Source organism: Gymnogyps californianus, chromosome 3, assembly GCF_018139145.2.
Source record: "Gymnogyps californianus isolate 813 chromosome 3, ASM1813914v2, whole genome shotgun sequence".
Lineage (NCBI taxonomy): Eukaryota > Metazoa > Chordata > Aves > Accipitriformes > Cathartidae > Gymnogyps > Gymnogyps californianus.
The window spans coordinates 16,450,100-16,468,162 of record NC_059473.1 but is presented as its reverse complement, the minus strand read 5'-3'; the positions used below and the strand labels follow the sequence as shown (position 1 = coordinate 16,468,162).

At 35.7% G+C, this 18,063-nt stretch overlaps 1 protein-coding gene across 23 annotated transcripts in view; it reads right to left on the bottom strand.

Moving 5' to 3' along the window:
• Positions 1-18,063, bottom strand: part of NRXN1 (neurexin 1) — a 729,374-nt gene that overhangs the window by 390,805 nt on the left and 320,506 nt on the right. For 16 of the 23 annotated variants that reach the window (XM_050893180.1, XM_050893184.1, XM_050893185.1 and 13 more), the window contains one exon: positions 16,879-16,905. The exons of the other annotated variants lie outside the window; for them this stretch is intronic. In XM_050893180.1, the coding sequence (XP_050749137.1) occupies positions 16,879-16,905 (27 nt within the window). The remainder of the gene's footprint in view (positions 1-16,878; positions 16,906-18,063) is intronic. 23 annotated transcript variants of the gene reach the window in all.

The window sequence follows — 18,063 nt, the reverse complement described above, 5'->3', positions numbered from 1 at the left end:
CACTTAACACAAACACTTTCAAGTCAACATCTTGGACTTCATTCTACCTACGCTACTGCAGTACATTAGGAAAGCAGCTATTTCACAGGCCTGTTATCCCATTTTCTCAGCCAGCTCCCCAGTTCCCAGAACCCTCCTGTAGCCAAGTCTGAGAAAAGATCACAGAAGGATGACAGTAAGGGAATCATAGAATCATAGAATGGTTTGGGTTGGAAGGGACCTTAAACATCATCTCATTCCAACCCCCCTGCCATGGGCAGGGACACCTTCCACTAGACCAGGTTGCTCGAAGCCCCATCCAACCTGGCCTTGAACACTTCCAGGGATGGGGCATCCACAGCTTCTCTGGGCAACCTGTTCCAGTGCCTCACCACCCTCACAGTAAAGAATTTCTTCCTTACATCTAATCGAAATCTACCCTCGAGGGACTTGAAGAACCTGGACTGAGTCACTGCAACAACTCACCTAGACACACAGTGACACTGAATAATACAGGAAAAAAAAAAAAATCAATTTGGCTTGATAGCTGAAATTGTTTGTTAAAGGATAATCCACTATAAGCTAGTGTATTGCACAAGGAAGAATAAAATGGGAAATTTTAATTCATTTAAAATACTGAAATTTTCCCATCATGAATGTTTGTATTATAGAGAGCTTTCTTATGCTGAAAGTTTGTTTCAATGAAAAATTCCTTTGAACTCCTATTTAACAAAAACTTTGCAAAACTGGAGAGAAAAGAATGATTAATTAATCTGAAATTATTAGTGTTTGCTTTTTTCCCCTCCTATAGTGGGAATAGGATTGAAAAACTTAAGAACTGACTTGGTAACTCCTGTGTAAAATAGTACCAAGACTAACATGAAACTCCAATTTTAAGCAATACTGGAATTCATTTTTTTAAAAAGTAAATATTCATTATTCTTTTATGACTTTAATGGCAGCCAGGATCTGTAATATTCATTAATTCTGTGTGAATTCAGAGTTCTGTCAATAGTACTGATTTGTGAGATGTGGGCTTAAACTAAGGAAAAAAAGTGATCCTAAGAGGAGTTCAAGTTCATTTTCTGCTTTCCCAAGAAGAGTTAGATTTTTACCTCAGCAGACTGATTATTCTTGTTTTGACTACCCAAACCAAAAGCGCCAAACTCTACAAAACACAAAGGCAGAAACACATACATACCCTGTCCTGGATTTCTAGAAGCAGAGACAATATTCCTCTAAGCTTTCAAAGAAATTGAGAGTGATACACCTGGCAATCTCCTTTTCCTTTGACATCGTCTCTACAAGTTACTTTTCAAATACAGTGCCTCAGCTTCCAGAGGAACTTTGCTGTCTCCTCTGAATCCAAGAGATCTGGAAGAATTCTGACTCAGAAGAAGGATTTCATCATGAGACAGCTATCTAAACTTTGATAATCTGGACCTTAATTGCTGATCTGCAAATCGCTGTCATTCAGCTAATACAAAAAAGACTTAGATACACAGCTGCTACAGGGAACAGATATAGCAGATCTCTAGGTGTACCCTGATGGTGCGGACACCCTTTATGAGTCTGAAGAACCTGTGTTACTCTTTTCTACTGCTAAGTCTGCCCTTTTTCTTTCCACTTAAACCCAGTGAAGGAAAAGTAACCTAACTTACAGGGATTTTTGCAGAAAAAGTTGGTACACAATTGATCTTTTGTTTTTTTCCTAAGAATTGGAATATTTTTTTTGTACTTTGGTTAGATTATAACTGACAACCGGAAAGAAGCAGAAATAGCTTTGATCACACATTAGCCTTTTTGACTTTTATATTGACTGTGCCCATTTATATCAAACCATGGCTATCAAAACTCTGAAGTACATTTTAAAATATAAGTAAGCACAACTTAAGTATGCTTCTCCATAATTTACCCTTTTAGAAAAAAACATTACCTTTATGTTTAGGCAAAAATGAACATAAAAAAACCCCACATAAGTATTTCATTTTACCCTTATATCTTGCACATTGTGCTTAAGAATAAGCAGATTGGTAACTAGTTGGCACAGAAAGGAAAAGAATTTGGACTGTGACTTTATTTCAAGAATAAGCTCCTCTTAATTTACAGGTGTCTTCATCCCAAGGCATAGCTGTTATAAAATAGTAACAACTAAATCTCACTCATATCCTTTTTCTTTTTTTTTTTAAATGAAAACACTGAATTATAACTTTTTGCCTAGTTAAGGGTAAAGAGAATAATGTTTAAAGATGTGTGATTGTTGATAATTACTTAAATGTTTTAAAATATTTTTATACTCATCATGGATCGAAAAGCACAATTTCTTGACACTGCTTATTCTTGCATGCTTCTACGTAGACAGGAGTCAAGCAAGGAGCACTAAAATAGACATTTCAGATTATTTTCAGAAATTACAAATAGATGAATACAAAGGGTGATCCCTGTTCTATAAACAGCCTCCACTGACTTTGATGGGTGTCGGATTGGTCTCTGATTTTTTCCAACTTACACAATAGATGACATATAAGGCCTACACTTATTTTCCTGTATATTCCTAAACTATTTCACAAAATACTTGCAAAACCGCACTTTTTCTGATTTGTATTTGTTCATCACTACGTCATGTCATTCTTGCTCCAAGTTTATCCTTGTGAAGTTTTGTCACTACAGTGTAAATAGTTCATGATTACTTTTAGACCTTTTCAACTTCTGAAGAGTTACCAGTTCAGCTGCACCAGGTTTCATCCAGAATTTAAGATTCCTGATGTTCTCAATGATATGGGCCACAGGGCAGAGCACTTAGCATATTAACAGTAGCAGGGCCATATAAAGTGAATACGTATCTTAAGATTTCAATGCTCTAGTACTATTTAAAAAGGGTAAACAATATACATTAACAGTTGTTTGAATCTCTCTTATAAAAAAAATTTCTTTTAAAGGAAAAAGACCCTGAATTTTTCAGACTGAAATTGTAGACAGTGTTGTAAATATTCTTTAAATGTTTCTTTCAATTTTGAGCTAGGTCTGATATTCCTTATCTGCAGAAACCAATCTGAATACTAATTACCAGGGAACCTACAAAAATTTCACTATAAAAATAACATTTTTTTCAGACATACTTTTTCAGGATTACTGAGCATAAAATAAGATTTAAAAAATTACTTCATACATATTCCAGTAAAGAATTTGTTGGGAACAAAAGTACTCAGCTGTCTTAGATACCACTTATGTTTGAGACAGTCTGCATAAGCTTAATATGACATTTTATTAAAGATAAATTTTCAGCAACTCTGCTAGCTTCTTCATGTGATTTCTTACTCAAAAGACCAATGCATGTGTCTTTCTTGCAAACAAGGCCTTTTTCTGCATTCCACATCAAACTTTTCACGCCACATTTCAGGTGCTTCTAAACCTATTACTTTGCCAGACATATATTTATGGTGGCTAAATAAAACTGAACTTAACTGTGACATCTGCAATAGAGTGTTTTAGGTTTACTTTTTCATTGTTCACTTGCAACTTTTTGAGAGTTTCCTTTTGCAATTACGACTGCTCAAACATTTGCACGTTAACAATACGTACAGTCAATCACCTTTTGCTGTTATTTCCAGGCTGTTGCTTGCTCTGTCTCTTGCATGCCCATATAAAACTAAAACAGCATGCCTTTTAAAATTGAGTAGATGGAATTGATTTTAACATTGAGAGAATCTCTCAAATGCTCTTTTGCCATTTGTTATCTCTCAAGGATTGTGCTCAGTGTCAGTGAATGACAATTTTGTTATTGAAAAAAACCAAGCTTCTTGACAGAAGTTCCTACTCGCACGTTCTTAAGGTGCTCTCTGTATCTTGGTTTATGTAATTTTAGGAAATCAAGAATCCACATTGTAGTCTTTTCTAGCTAGTGCTGCTCTTATTCAGGGCTGATTAGCTTGTCAACTAACTTTCTAAGTGTCTTCTATCACCTGCAAAACATTAGCTGGAGATGCAAGAATACTTCTTTCCCTGAGAGCCCATGGTGTACATTGTTCCCTCCTAGGAAACAGCATACTTGCTTTCAGTCTGCTGAAATGTTACATAGCAAAAACTGCATGGACAATTCGAAGTATAGCAGTAACCACAACACAAATTCAACAGGTAATTTTCGCCTATACTCAACAACTGTAAGTGCTTAAATTTTGCTAAAACTAGAATTCCTTAGATGGTAGTGAGCATGTTATCTATGCTTGTTATTCTTAATTTCTGATTCAATTTCCACAAGTCACACGTAAACAGTTCATGGCATGTGAGTGAAAGATGGAATTGATGACTTACCTATTTGGTCTTTCTTTTCCAGACAGATTTTACTATTAGTGAGAAAAGACTTAATGTGCAGAGACAGAGAGGAACTTTTAACTAATGAAATGTTATTTCTACATACATGCGCTTCACTCCTTGGAGGAAGTTGTCACAGAATATAAAATGAATGAGAAATAATACCAAAGAATTAGTATAAGCTACATTAACCACAGCTCCCTTTTTTCTTTAATAGCTTTTTCTCATTCCATGTCTTGGTCTTCATCTTGTGTCTTGTTGCTTCAAGACTGCCTAGACAAATAACTGCTGAAGAATTCTTTGCACACTTCCCAAAGGGAACTGCATCTCAGAAAGCCAACTTTATCTTGATGTCTCAACTCAACAGAGTAATATCTCCTTTGAAGTGACTTGTCTGATGGATTTAGGCCTAGAAATCAGCTGGAAGGGAGCATAAGTTTAACCTCTTGACATGTCATCCAAAAATGAAATGTGCTTGGATGGAAATTTTAACAGCTACCTGAATATAATTCGTTAAAGTCATTGTCAAGAAGAGATAATAAGGAAGCAGTTATGTGGTTCCAATAATAAGCTACTAAGTGCTTAAAATGTTATGATAGATGTTTCATGCATTTTAATAGACACATATGCAAAATGTGCTAGATACAGAGTAAGTGTTTTTAATATAAGAAACTGCTCATCGGTGACATGCACTGGGTAGATGTTTTTAACACTATTAGCTCTTCAAAAAAAGCACATTGAAAAATGAATTACTGTTCTTACAATATTAATGGAGAATAATATTGTAGCTAAGTGCTTGCTAGACTTCTTCATCAAGATTGATCTTATGAAATGATGAATTGCTGCAGAGAAGTGAAGCAATGATAAAATAACTCACCTTTTTGAAACAGTCATACAGCTAAAACTAATACATACTTACACAATATTTTCTGCAGACTCAGTAAAGGAGGGGCCATCAAAATGCCACAGATAGCTCAGAAACCAGGTTCTGTGAACTTGTATTTATGCAAATAGGCAGAGAACTCTACTTCTGCATTAGAGCACTACATATGGAAAAGACAAAGGCTCTACACCCCTGTACTGTTCACTACTGTCTATAATCAGATCCCACTGATTTTAAGGAGTAAGCTAATTGCTTACCAGGAATTTATTCCAGACTTCCAGCAGTACAAATGTATAAATGTATCAAAATCATTTTAATTTAAGCAAAATTTTAGTTTGGTACCCCTTTTTTTCTTTTTTTCTTTGATTGAAGATGATGTAGTCAAGCTTTCCCTAAGCAGCTTGGTTCTCCTAATCACACCAAACTGAGAAATAGGATCTGATCTGACTCTCACTGAAGTTGGTTGCACTTTTTTATAATGTAGAAGTGTTCCATTCATATCTATTAATATGAGAGGGACAGACAGAAACTTGGCAATTCACCTCAACATATTAGATCTATTGCAATGCTCACTGGTTGTGTTAGTGAGAGCCAGACATCCCATTCAAATTTCACTCTCTCCGATTCTATATTTCCTCTCTCCCTTACCTCTTACCTGCGTATGTCCATTTTATTCAAAAAACCCACAAACACTCATTATATGAATTCTTTACAAGTATATATTAGGACACAATGATGGCTGTGAGCATGTGATGTGTTGATCAGAAAAGCAGTATCTGCCTGCAGAGAGATGGCAATTTGTTTGGTTTTCCTTGAAAAGTTCTGGAGATAAGCAAAGCAGCATTGATTCAGTAAGGCATCGTATTCAGAAAAAGTCCTATGCATGTTCTTAATATACTTAAATGCTTTCTGAACTATTAATGATTTTAGTATCTTGTTAGACAGTTTTATTTGGAAAAAACCTTAACTTTCTATCACCTGAAAAAAACTCTTCAAACTATAATCTTAGACAGACTGCAGTATTTCTCCATAGAATTTTCATTTATAAACACTTCTAAATGTTTTCCACAAAAGTATTAACAAATGAGCATCACAACAGCATTATTTCTTAGAAACAGAGTCCTAAGAAACAAATGAGGAATAACGTGAAAAGCAAATAAAGGTATTTATACATGAATTCTAATAGTATTTCCAATCTGAGTATAAATTTAGAAGCATTATCAACTGAGCAGTGCTGAGTTACTGTTTTTTCTTGATACTGAATGCTAACAATTATTTTGCTTTTTAAAGAGCCACAGACCAAAATTTCTTTCCAGAAAACTCTTGGTACTAAGTCAAAAAACTTATTCACAATGCTTGGTACGTATGAAATAGCCAAATTAATTAATGGTCTATCCTAATTTGACTGGCTTTGTCAGTTAACTAGGAATGAATTTTTTTGAGAATTTATTGAAAAATTCGCTTGTGTGATCTGCTGCCATCTGTGTGGTAATACTCTAATTTTCATAGAATCTGATTACAAAGTTTAGAATGACTGTATGCAACCCAGCTGATGGTAGATTTATATATTACTTTCACTAGCAATTCCCTGTTTGCTCTGAATATAGGGTATAAACCAGTGGTAAAATGATTAGGAAAAGAAGCTGCAAAATAAGAGGGGAAATGGTGCTTAAGACAAAAACTGCTATACTGAATGTTACACCTGAGTTCTTTATTGTCTTGCATTCTGCCTTTGACAATGACCAGCAATTGATGTTTAGAGAGGAAAGAAACAAAATTAAGGGACTTTCCCCTAACTATTTGCTGCCAGCTTCTAGCAGCTAGTAGTTTACAGACTTTCTGAGCTAAGGCTGCATCTAGATCATCAACTTTAATAACAATGACAAACTTCTGTTCCATTAAAAAAAAAAAAAAAAAATCTGTTTAGGAACACGAGGGTGGCCTTGCCAGGCGAGACTGGAAGTCCAGCTAGCCCAGCATTGTGCTTTCAACAGCAGCTAAGAAAAGCAGGGCCACTCTATAGTAATTACTATTCTAACACAGTCACAGCTTCCAATGACTAACACATTAGGGACTACTGGAGCTACAGAAACTACTTTATCACAAAAAGTCCTTGATGTATTTCAGTTTCATACTACTTATTAACTTCTTGATGCTTCTTATGGCTGTATAATCATATCTTTACAAAAATATATTCTCTCAGGTATCGTTTTTTTCCTAGCTCCTCCATGTAGAAAAGCCAATCCATACTTGGAATCCTCCCTGTTGCAGTGCACTGTATTTTTCCTATTTAAGCTCATCACGAGGAACAGAAACTAAAAACACATGCAGCATTCAAGATGTGGATAAACAATGACTGTACAATAGCATAATGCTGTTTTTTATTCTGGTCTTACTTCCTTTCCCCATAGTTACTAACATCCTTTGGGATTTCTGGTCACTTCTGAGCGCTGAACTGTTTTACAAGAGCTATTTACATGACTGCACAATTTCTTCAGCTCAGTGCTAACAGACCCCATTGCTGTGCTTGCATAATTAAGGTTACTTTTTCTAGTATGAATTACTTCGTACGTATTGATATTTAATTCCACCTACCATTTTACTATCCAGTCATTCAGCGTTTTGAAACCCTTCAGAAAACCCTCACATGCAGCTTTTCATTTGATTTTCCTAAATAATCTTATTGCATCTGCAAATAATATCATCTCAGTGTTCCTCCTTTTCTCTCAATCATTTATGAATATATCAGTAGAGATTCCTGTGGGACCAGTTGATAGCAGAGCTTTACTGTGAAATGACTACCATTGCAGCCCAGTTCACTAATATGAATAATGTTACACTAGCTTTTATATATTCTTCTCCAGAAGAAAATAGTGTTCAATTGCTTTGCTGCTACTGATTAGAACAGTACTCCTCAATATCCCCACAAGATTAGACTGTAACACCCACTTTGTCACGCAAAAAATTGTGATAATTTAAATCACCAGTCCTGAAATGTGAATAAGTCATCTTACTTCTCAAAAGCTAAATGAGAAAAACATAAAAGTAAAATAAGAGAAATTTAGGACCTGCTATACATGAAAAACTTATTTTCTACTGCTTCTTCCCATTAAAATAGTAGAAAGGCCTAGTCTACTTCTTCTGAAAAGTCCTTTTATGAAAGATTTGATAGGACCAGTATGAGCTAGACACACACAACTCCCTTGCATATAAACCAGGATTAATTAATTCAAGACCGTCTATTCTTATAGATCTAACACATCCTGGAGGATGCTTTGTCCCTATTGGTAAAATGAGAGGTTACATGCTTGTAGCAATCTTGGCTTTCCTATCCTCCAAGAGTCCTCTTGTCATATTTAGTATTTTGGAGGATCTCCTGCTCCCCACTCCCCTTTAAGAGTTCAAGCTGAAGGTTCAGAGGGAACAACTTCAGTCAATTCCAGACCATGCCCCTTGGGCTCTGCTGGTAACACCTTGGCAGCATACCAATGCTCAGAGCCAGATGATATATAACCACACCATGGCCCTGACTCATATAGCCCCACATATACACTAAATTGAAAACTATCTCTACCTGACCTTGTAAAATTGAACTATACACTAAAATACACACAATACCACTTTTCAGCAATCTTACAGAAGTTTCTGAAAACATTTATGTGGTAGTGCTAAAAAAGCAAGTATTTATCTGAACATTAACCTAATGATTTTTTCACCACCAATTAGGGCAACTATCCTTATTGTATGAATTTTCAAATTCACTTAAATAACAATATGTTTAAGCTTTTACTGTTGCCTTTTTTACTGTGTTTGGCTATTGCAGAGCACACCACTGTGCCTTGAGAAAGCCACAGATACGCTACTATTATATATTTGATTACTGAGGTTCCCATTCAATCTGTTATATCTTTAAAGTACCATAAGTAGAATGTGGGACTTAAAAATAAGATGGATGAAAAGAGTGAAAAGAAAGAAGCATACACACAAAAAAGAAAAACATCTGTTTTCTAGTAAGAGAACTTGAAATGATATTTTATTGACAGTCTGCCAGAAGACTAATGGCAATTTTCCCCTCTGCTAGCTAAGAAAAAGCAAACACAGATGAGGTTTTATAAACAGCAAGTAGAATGCAGGCATGGAAATAAACTTTATTGCTGTCCTTCATGTAGGCTGGAAGCATTGATAGAGCAAAGCCTTCAGTCCCCAGCAGCTGACCTTGAAAGCTTTGTCAGTAGGGAGAAAGGAAATATGATAGACCCTTAAATGGTCAGCCAGCAAATCTAAAGCCCTTATTTTTCACTTCAATGAAGGTTTGAGCTTTTGTTTGCTATATTAATATGATAATTCTCTCCCATGCTCCAGCTAAGCAGGTTCAGGCCTGAGCTAGAGGGGAACTTATGGGTGCCTCATCACTGGCATTGACAAATTATACATGTGCAAGACTCTTCAAGATTTTATAATTAGCTAGTTGATTCAAATTTTCGTATGTCCTTTATTAGCTCAAGTTTCTAATTTTTTTTTTTCTTTTAACAACTATAACTGGATAAGGAAGCGGTAAAAATGCCTGCCCTTTAGCTATCTTGAGTATTTCCCTGCAAGATTTGTATTTACCAAAGCATACATTTCAGCTGAGAAATCGGTATATCACAAGACTGATTTTTTTTTAAATCACCCATTAAAGGTGAGAGCTCACACTCAGAAGTCCAATATACCTTCACTGTTACCTTCTCAGAATCCTCTCAAGCCAAACTACATCCATATGAAATTTCACAAAAGGCCACAACACAAAACAGATTGCAAGCCTTTGTTATCTTATGTGAATGGCCAAAAAGCACAGCATCCCCTCAGCTGGCATCTCCTAACACGTATCCTCTTCTTGATACTTAATGGCTTTTCCTCAGTCTTGAAACTCCCTAAAACTGGGCCTCAGATATTTCCTAGGTTCAACTTACAGCTTGTTTTATGAGCCAAATTCAGGAGAGAAGGAAAATAATTGTGATGTATATAACTGAAGAGGCAGACATTTACTCAGAAACCCTTCCAACATTTCCCTTCAGATGTCTGAAATATCTCTTCCTTAACTGATACAGATTAAGCATTCCACATCTCAAGAAGTGATGTTTTTACCCTTCTGTAAATAACATGTGTTTTTCCAGGATGTTCTTGCTTAGATACAGGCCAGACTGAATTCACTTTGGGACAGCATAAGTCTGTATTGCTGAAAAAAGCAATCCACTTTCTCTACCAGAGGTGGTTGTTCTACTGCCTCCACACCATTCCTGCCTCCCCCCTCTCCTGTTTTATTCTACAGCAGGTGTCCATATGTGTCATGTGATAAAACTGCTCAGAAAACTGCAGCAAGTTAAAATTAACAATTTTGTTAATGGGTCACAGTCAAATTCACCACATGGATGCTTGAACATCTGTGCTGGCAGCAAAGCAACAGGCAATGCAAAAGCAGGACCAGCAGACAGGGTTAGAAGAATACAATTTTGATGTAAATGAAAAACTTTTTAAAACACAAATGAAATTCTGCAGCACAAACCCCAAAGAATGGTATACAGAGCATTTGAAAAAATGATCAGCAGTGGCCCTGCTGGTTCCCTTTGCATTCTCAGCTAAGTTACTCCTACCATTCAAGGAGCAGAGATGACTTTCTCAAAAATATTTTTGAGTGTTAACATCTATCAGCATCTAGGAAATGCCTACCGCATATTTATGACTTTTCATAAGAAAAGCCAAGTCATAGACCTTGCCCTAGGTGCTCCCAAAGAGCAGAAGCAGGTTACAAGTGAGGGGAAACAGCTACTACTTTTCTCCAGAGCAGGTGGGCAGGTAGACTGCAGGAAGAGGTGAATGGCTTTGCCATCACACCTCCAGTAAGCCAATTAATATGATGGGCTTACATGGCATAACCTGTGCAGCATCACTTCTTTTCACCCTATATTTAACAGAGAATGAGGAATCAGACGGCACTCTCCTAAGTGGCTTCTGTGGCTGTACAGAATAAATTATGGGCTGTCCCTTAACTACTTTAGAACTCTTGATTACGTTTATACAGGCTATTTTGCATTCAAACCTGAACTTTTTTCGCTAGCCTAGCTGTTTTCAACCTCAATTCACAACAGAGTGCCTGAAACAAGATACAGGATGGTATTAGTGCAGCTTCAGGACTAAGTACTAAGGACTCCAGTGAGAGGCTCTGAGTAAAGAAGCAGTTTTCCTTTTTTGTGTGTCTTTCAACCTGTTTCCTTTTATTAGATTCAAATGAAGGTTTCTATTAGCAACTAGATCATAATCAGAACTTGACTGAAAAGGGTCACATATGTTTGCAGTTTTGTTGCACAGCAGCAGATCCTGTTTATCAGGAAATCATGTGAAAAGAGGTCTTTAGAGTGATATTGCTGAATGAGAAGGAATCAAAAAACCCCCCTGTTCTAAACTTGCAAAGTATAGCCAAAGCTTTAAAAGAATTATTTATAATTATTTCAAACTTTACACCCCAAACAGAGGGGAGTCCCTCACTGAACTTGCAGTGAAAGTACCCTGCTGATTTGCTGTATGTCCTCTATGGTAAAGCTCTTTTACATATTTTTAGCAGGCTGTCAGCCATACTGAATGAGAAAAAGATCAAAACCACCTCACACAAGTCATAAGCACTGTGTAAGAAAACAGGCCAAATACAAAATCTTACATTTTGGGGGGAGCTACATTATTGCATCATTTTAATGATTTTCTACTGCCAACAACAACAACAAAGGAGCAAATAATATATTCTAATAATTTTTTTCACCAGATAGTGAGAAGTTAATGCATGGAAATGTATTAGTGATTTGCTCATCACAGTAGATTTTGCAATATCCATAAGAGCACAGCTGAAGACTCTGGACTTTGCAACAAAATGCATTTTTACAAGCAGTAGCTTTCAAAAGGATGTACAGTCTTCATTTAAGCTTTCCTGCTGCTTACAATCTATGTGCAAACTGAAAATACACTGTAAATGAAGGCCATTTTTGGTTCTCCAATACATGTAATTCTCCTGTTATTTACCAATAACCTGACATAGCTCCTTGTCATGCTCTGGATTTGTAGGATACCTTGACAAGAAAAAATGCTTCAGTAACAGATGTTACATATTCCAAACAGAATAATTAAATCATCTGTAATGTGCACATCTGAAGAATAGCAAAGTTTTAAAAGGACGGATGTACAAAACAAGGAAAAAAATTAAGGATTATAGGGAAAAACAGAGAAATAAAATGGAGTGAGAAAATGAGAGAAAAAAGAGGATACAGAGAATGGATGAAGAACTAGGTAGACACAGAAGGAAGGGTGCATGCAAATACAACAAGTTAAGGGGCACTTCACTGGACAGATAAACAGAAAAGCCCCAAAGCCCAGGAAATTGTTCCTAATTTGAAAAGGTGGACACCCAGCTAGCAAAGCTGGTTGATACATTCCTTAGGGAACAGTATATATGTATACTGCCACAGTACTCTGTTCCCTGCTTCCGAACATTCTGCAATTCTTATTCATTTCTTATGACAGTCCTACATTTGAGTATAACTGAATTCAGTGGGATTACTCTATGAATTATTGCCTACAGAAGCAAAACTGTGTACCAGAGAACTGTCCTAAATCACTCCTCCACCGTGTGCCACTAGTTGAGCAATCTTTCACAGCAGCATTCAAAAAAAGTATTATCCTGTATCTTTTCATATTGAACAAAAGTATCAGATTCAGAAATGAGCGCCAGCTATTTACCTGTTAACCATTAACATTATTATTTGCGTAATGTATCAATTAATAAAAATCCTATGGTCCTACTCTGCTGACTCATATAAAAATGTAGACAATTTATTTTCAGAAATGATAGCAATGCAAAAAAACCACAAAAGATGAAATAACATGTAAGACAGCACATGCCTGTGAAAAAAGTATATTGCCCATAAAAACCAGCAGCCTCTAGAGTTACAGATACCTGGAATTTTTCAGATGCTAGTGTTTTGGAAGCATTAAAACTGGAAAAAAGGGAATTTAAATTAAGTCAAGATAATAGCCCTTAACATTGCAGCAGTGAAAAATATGGAAATATAGTACAACTGTATTTGTTCACAGGTCATTCAAAAACTGTTATTGATCTGCCATGTAAATTTTATGGGATGAAGTTCTGTCTCTAATACTAGATTAAAATCCCATAAATTCAATAGGATTCACTGATGTTTGTAACTTATGCTTTACAGTCTGCAATTAAAAGGTAGCAATTACTTCCCTCCCTGAAAGCGAGAAATGTATTTATTTTATTTTTTTAGCATTTCTCCTCAGGCAATTTTTAAGGATTAGTTCATCAATTTTGTATATAATGTATAAGAGCTGTATAGCAATCAAATTAGTGATTTTTACAGAACGACTAGTGCCAAGAAATGCTGCACATTCGTGTTATTTGAACCAACATTGTTCACCTCAATCTTATTTTCAAATGAATTCCTCAGTCTATGAAAACTAATACTGAAACCATAGTAGCTGTTTCTGTTCATAACTTAAGTTTTCCCCTTTCTCCTGATGTCAGCCTCAACATCAACCTAAATATACCTGCAGTAGATTATTACCTGCAGTACCATTTATTTCACTGCCTGACAGACAGTTTTGTTTTGTAAACTTGCAGGTCTGAAGAACACAATGAAGTGATTTAAGGATGTACAAAACCAACATTTCAGCAATGTTTTTTTTCTGATTGACATGAGACAGAATTTCTAGTAGTGTAAGGTTTTATAAAGGTACCAATCTTCTAACCTAGCACAAAAAAAAAGGTTTGACTTTAGTATGCCACTCATTTCCATAAAAATGGCATGAAGTGAACAGTCTCCATGATATTGTTAATGAGACACAAGCTCAGTAGCGACCTGACATCTGATTAACATTCTGAAATTTTAAAAAAGTCTGTGTATCAAACAAGGAAGACCACAAAATGCCACCTCTTCTGCAACACAGGACATTAGCTAAAGGTGAAGTCACGACAAAGTGTAGAACAAATTGCTACCAAAATCTCAGCTCTGACCAGCCAACAGCTGGTCATTTGATCTGCTATGAGCAGAAGACAGGTTTCAGGCTGCACTCAAGGGAAAACAGGAGGAGGAAGTGCAATATTTTATTCACTATGTTTGTAATTCACTGTAGGAAATAAGGTGCTTACATTCATTTTCCTTTTCTTCTCTCAAGCAAAACACCAATTTTTTTATATGTTTGGGTTTACATTTTTTTTAAAGCTGTCTCTCCAAATTCAAACCAGATAGCTTCATCCTGACTTTAACTCTGTTACTAGTCTAGCTATAATAAATAGTATGTCAGTCCCAACAGTGAAATTATATTAAGATGACTAACTTCTAAGCAACAGAAATGGGAAAATCTGAAAAACATTTCTCAAACATGAAAACCAGATTTACTTCTATCAATATAAAACCAGGATTGATATACATCCATCTCTCAGTAGACCCAAAGAGACAGGCACTGAACTATTACAATGTTTAGCAAATTAAGATTCAAGTTCTGGATGCTGTTGCTTTGAAACAAATTGTTTGTGTTCCACTAAAATCCATTATATTGTCTAATAAGCAAACATTTTCTAAGGACTGCTTAGAGTATAATTCTTCATAATCTAAAAATTAAAACACAGAAATTGCTCATGAAATGTTATCTGGTTGTTGAAAAACTACAGTGAGGGCTGATAAGAAAGCATTGTAGTACTTACCATACAGAAAGCTCACAAAAACCTGTTCAGTACACAAGCACCAAAGGGAGATGGAACTAATCATGAAAGTTCATTTCTAGTAACAAAAAGGCTATAAACAAACTGTGAAGAAAAATAACTTATGAGTATTTGATACCAAGGATATTTTGTAGAGAGGTTATTCTGCTTCTGTATGAGACCAAGATGAACTCATAACTGCTAATTTAATTCAGTACATCTATTTCTCCTTTTTACAATCCACTAATTGGAGGCTTATTACTTACTCTGTATTTGCAGGTTCTCTTTTGATCCAAAACTTGCTTAAAAATGGAACCTAGAAATACTTTTAATTTATTTTTATGACACCTCATTTTGTCCAAAAGAGACTAAAAAACCAAAACACTTATTGTATTGTGGCTTTATTACTAATTTTTTTCTATGCTAGTAATTCCCTTTTCAGAGGGATTTTCTAATTTTATTAAGAAAGTTAAGAAAAAAGCAATATTGCTTTTCCTAGGGAAAAAGGAATTTAGCAGCAGCAGGCAAACTCATTACGTTTCTGCTCAAAAAACTCCTTGTCTTAGACTTGGAAATCTTTTTCTAATTGGGACTTCATCAGAAGAAAACAATAGTGTCCTGTGACAGACCAACAAAACATTTCTGAGATTTTTCATGGTCTTATACATTTTGGCAATGGACAATGGATATTTTTGTCAAGTGGAAATATTTGTTTTTATAACTGACAACTTTTTTTTTTTTTTTTTAATATGAGAAAGCTATCTTTATGCCTTGGTGCTTACAAGCATTTCCTTTACTGTAGTGAAAAGTCTGTCTGGATTTAAGTATGGTTTAGATTAAAAACTTGCCCCAAGAAAACTTTGCTTTTTAATACAAATGCTGTATTTTTGTCTTGTAAAGCTGCTCATTGAAAAAATCTATTAGCAGATGACACATTATAAATAACTGCAGTTCTCTATTTTTCTTTGTGGATTATAAAACTATTATGGAATGTTATGTTAATGTCTTTTGGGAAACTATTAACAACTACAAATTCTACCTACGCAGTTTGTTGTTTAGCTTTGTTTCTATTTGCATAAAGCCAGTCCTCTGGCCTGCAAAACCTGTTAGGAAGGGAAAGAAACAACAACCCAAAACTCAAATCTACCATACTTACTATCAATAATTTTGTTGACACCATTCAGGAATTCCACAGACTCAAAATAAAATCACAGTCCTTTTTCTCCTTTCAGAATATAGCCTCTTAATCCAAATAATATCAGAGAAGTTAAAATTTAGTCCATTCATCTGGCAAATGTTTCCCTCTGTTTCATAAACATGCATATCACAGAGAAAAATTGTTCAATTTAAGGTTTTTTACATGATTAGAGTGTAAAAAATCATCATAGAAATATGGTTATTCTCAGACGTAATAATATCCTTATTGTAGTGTATTATATTTCCATAAAACAAAGATTGAGCAAAATCAATTGTGTTATAAGCAGCCAGTAAATACAGCTAATTGTCTAGGAGGATTATAAAAGAGAAATTCTTGTGCTACGGACAATTATGTTCCAACGGTGTCACCACAAGTTGGAGATAAAATGTCAAGAAAACTAGGAGGACGCAGGGGAAAATATGTGACAGCTTATCAGAAATGCTGGTTCAAAAATTCTATGGCTACTGTAAATAAAATAGCCCATCTAGAATAATACAGTACTACAGGTACTATTTCCTCTATGTATGTTTACAACCTGTAGAATACTTCCTTTTTTAATATTCTAGTTAAAAGTTATATCCTATGGGAAGGAAAAAAAATACACACTAGAGTATATGATGACTTTTTACACAACAATAATGAATCATCACATTTCATTAATAAATTATCAAGCGCTTGCAAGCTGTCCACAATCTTTTTCATCTAGTTTGCATATTTTATAATGGTGGAATAACATTTTAAAAAGTTTGAATAGGCACTTACTGGAATTACAGTTAATCCTGATACAGTCTAGATGGGGAAGAATAGATGAAAAATGAAAATTTATCCTTCAAGGTAATAGCTGCAGACATCCAATAAAATCACAGTCCACCCTTCCGGGGACAGACACATGCAAATATGGCCACTCCATATCATCAGTCTTTACATACTGTTATAACCCAGATATACTGCGATAAATCTTTATAAATAGAAACGACAAATAGGGTAAAAATGGCCAATTTCAAACAAAGCTACATGGTGACAAATCTAAGTGAAAAATCAGGATTAAATGTCAAAGATGCTTAACTGAGGCAGGCTGCAACTTTCTCCCCATCTGTGAAAGAACAGGTAATTTCTCTCAATGCAATTAGAAAGTGCTCCGTCACAATGGGTCATAGAGCAAGCCAGGCCACAATCAGACATCTTGGACAACTTGTGTATAGTATACCTCAAAGGCTGATCTTCAAAAACTAAGTCGTAAAATACAAAGCTCATTACCCAGGCCTATAAATAAGGTTTTGTGGGTTTACATTTTCTTAATGTATAGACTTAAGAAATGAACAGTGATTACATTTAAAGCTATATTAATATACCGAAAATGACCACATATTTAGAAACACTGATAATTAGAGAATCCTGTCTATTTTCAGATTTCCTTGCCTGATAAAAAAAAAAAAAGGAAAAAAAATGGAGCAGTGTTGGAGGAAGAAACAATATCACTAGGGCATGGATTTATTTACTTTCTTGAACTACAGAAGTAGGCAAAAACTGACAGAGGGTGGTGTTTTGTATATAAAGAGAATGACCTGATCTGTGGCAGGATCCTCTGCTTGGCTACCTGCGTTTATTACTGTAAAAAAATCTACGCCACGCTACTTGGTTTGTACAGCTACTCCTGGTTTATACCTTTGAGGAACATATATACCATCAAACCTAGATTTTGTTTCCATATAGCTGAGTTTGTCATGTGTCGTCAACCGCATCAGAAAAGTGGTTGCAAACAGCCAAGGACCAGCACCCGCACATCCCCTTTTACAGAAAGCGCTCCCGCGGGAGGGAGGCTCCGCGCCGCCGCTCGGCGCCGGGGGCGGCCCGCAGCCTGCAGGAGCCCCGGCTCGGCACTAGAGGGGACTGTAAGAGAAGAGTGAACAAGGAAACCCTTCGCTTCTCCTTCTGCCTTCCGAAGTC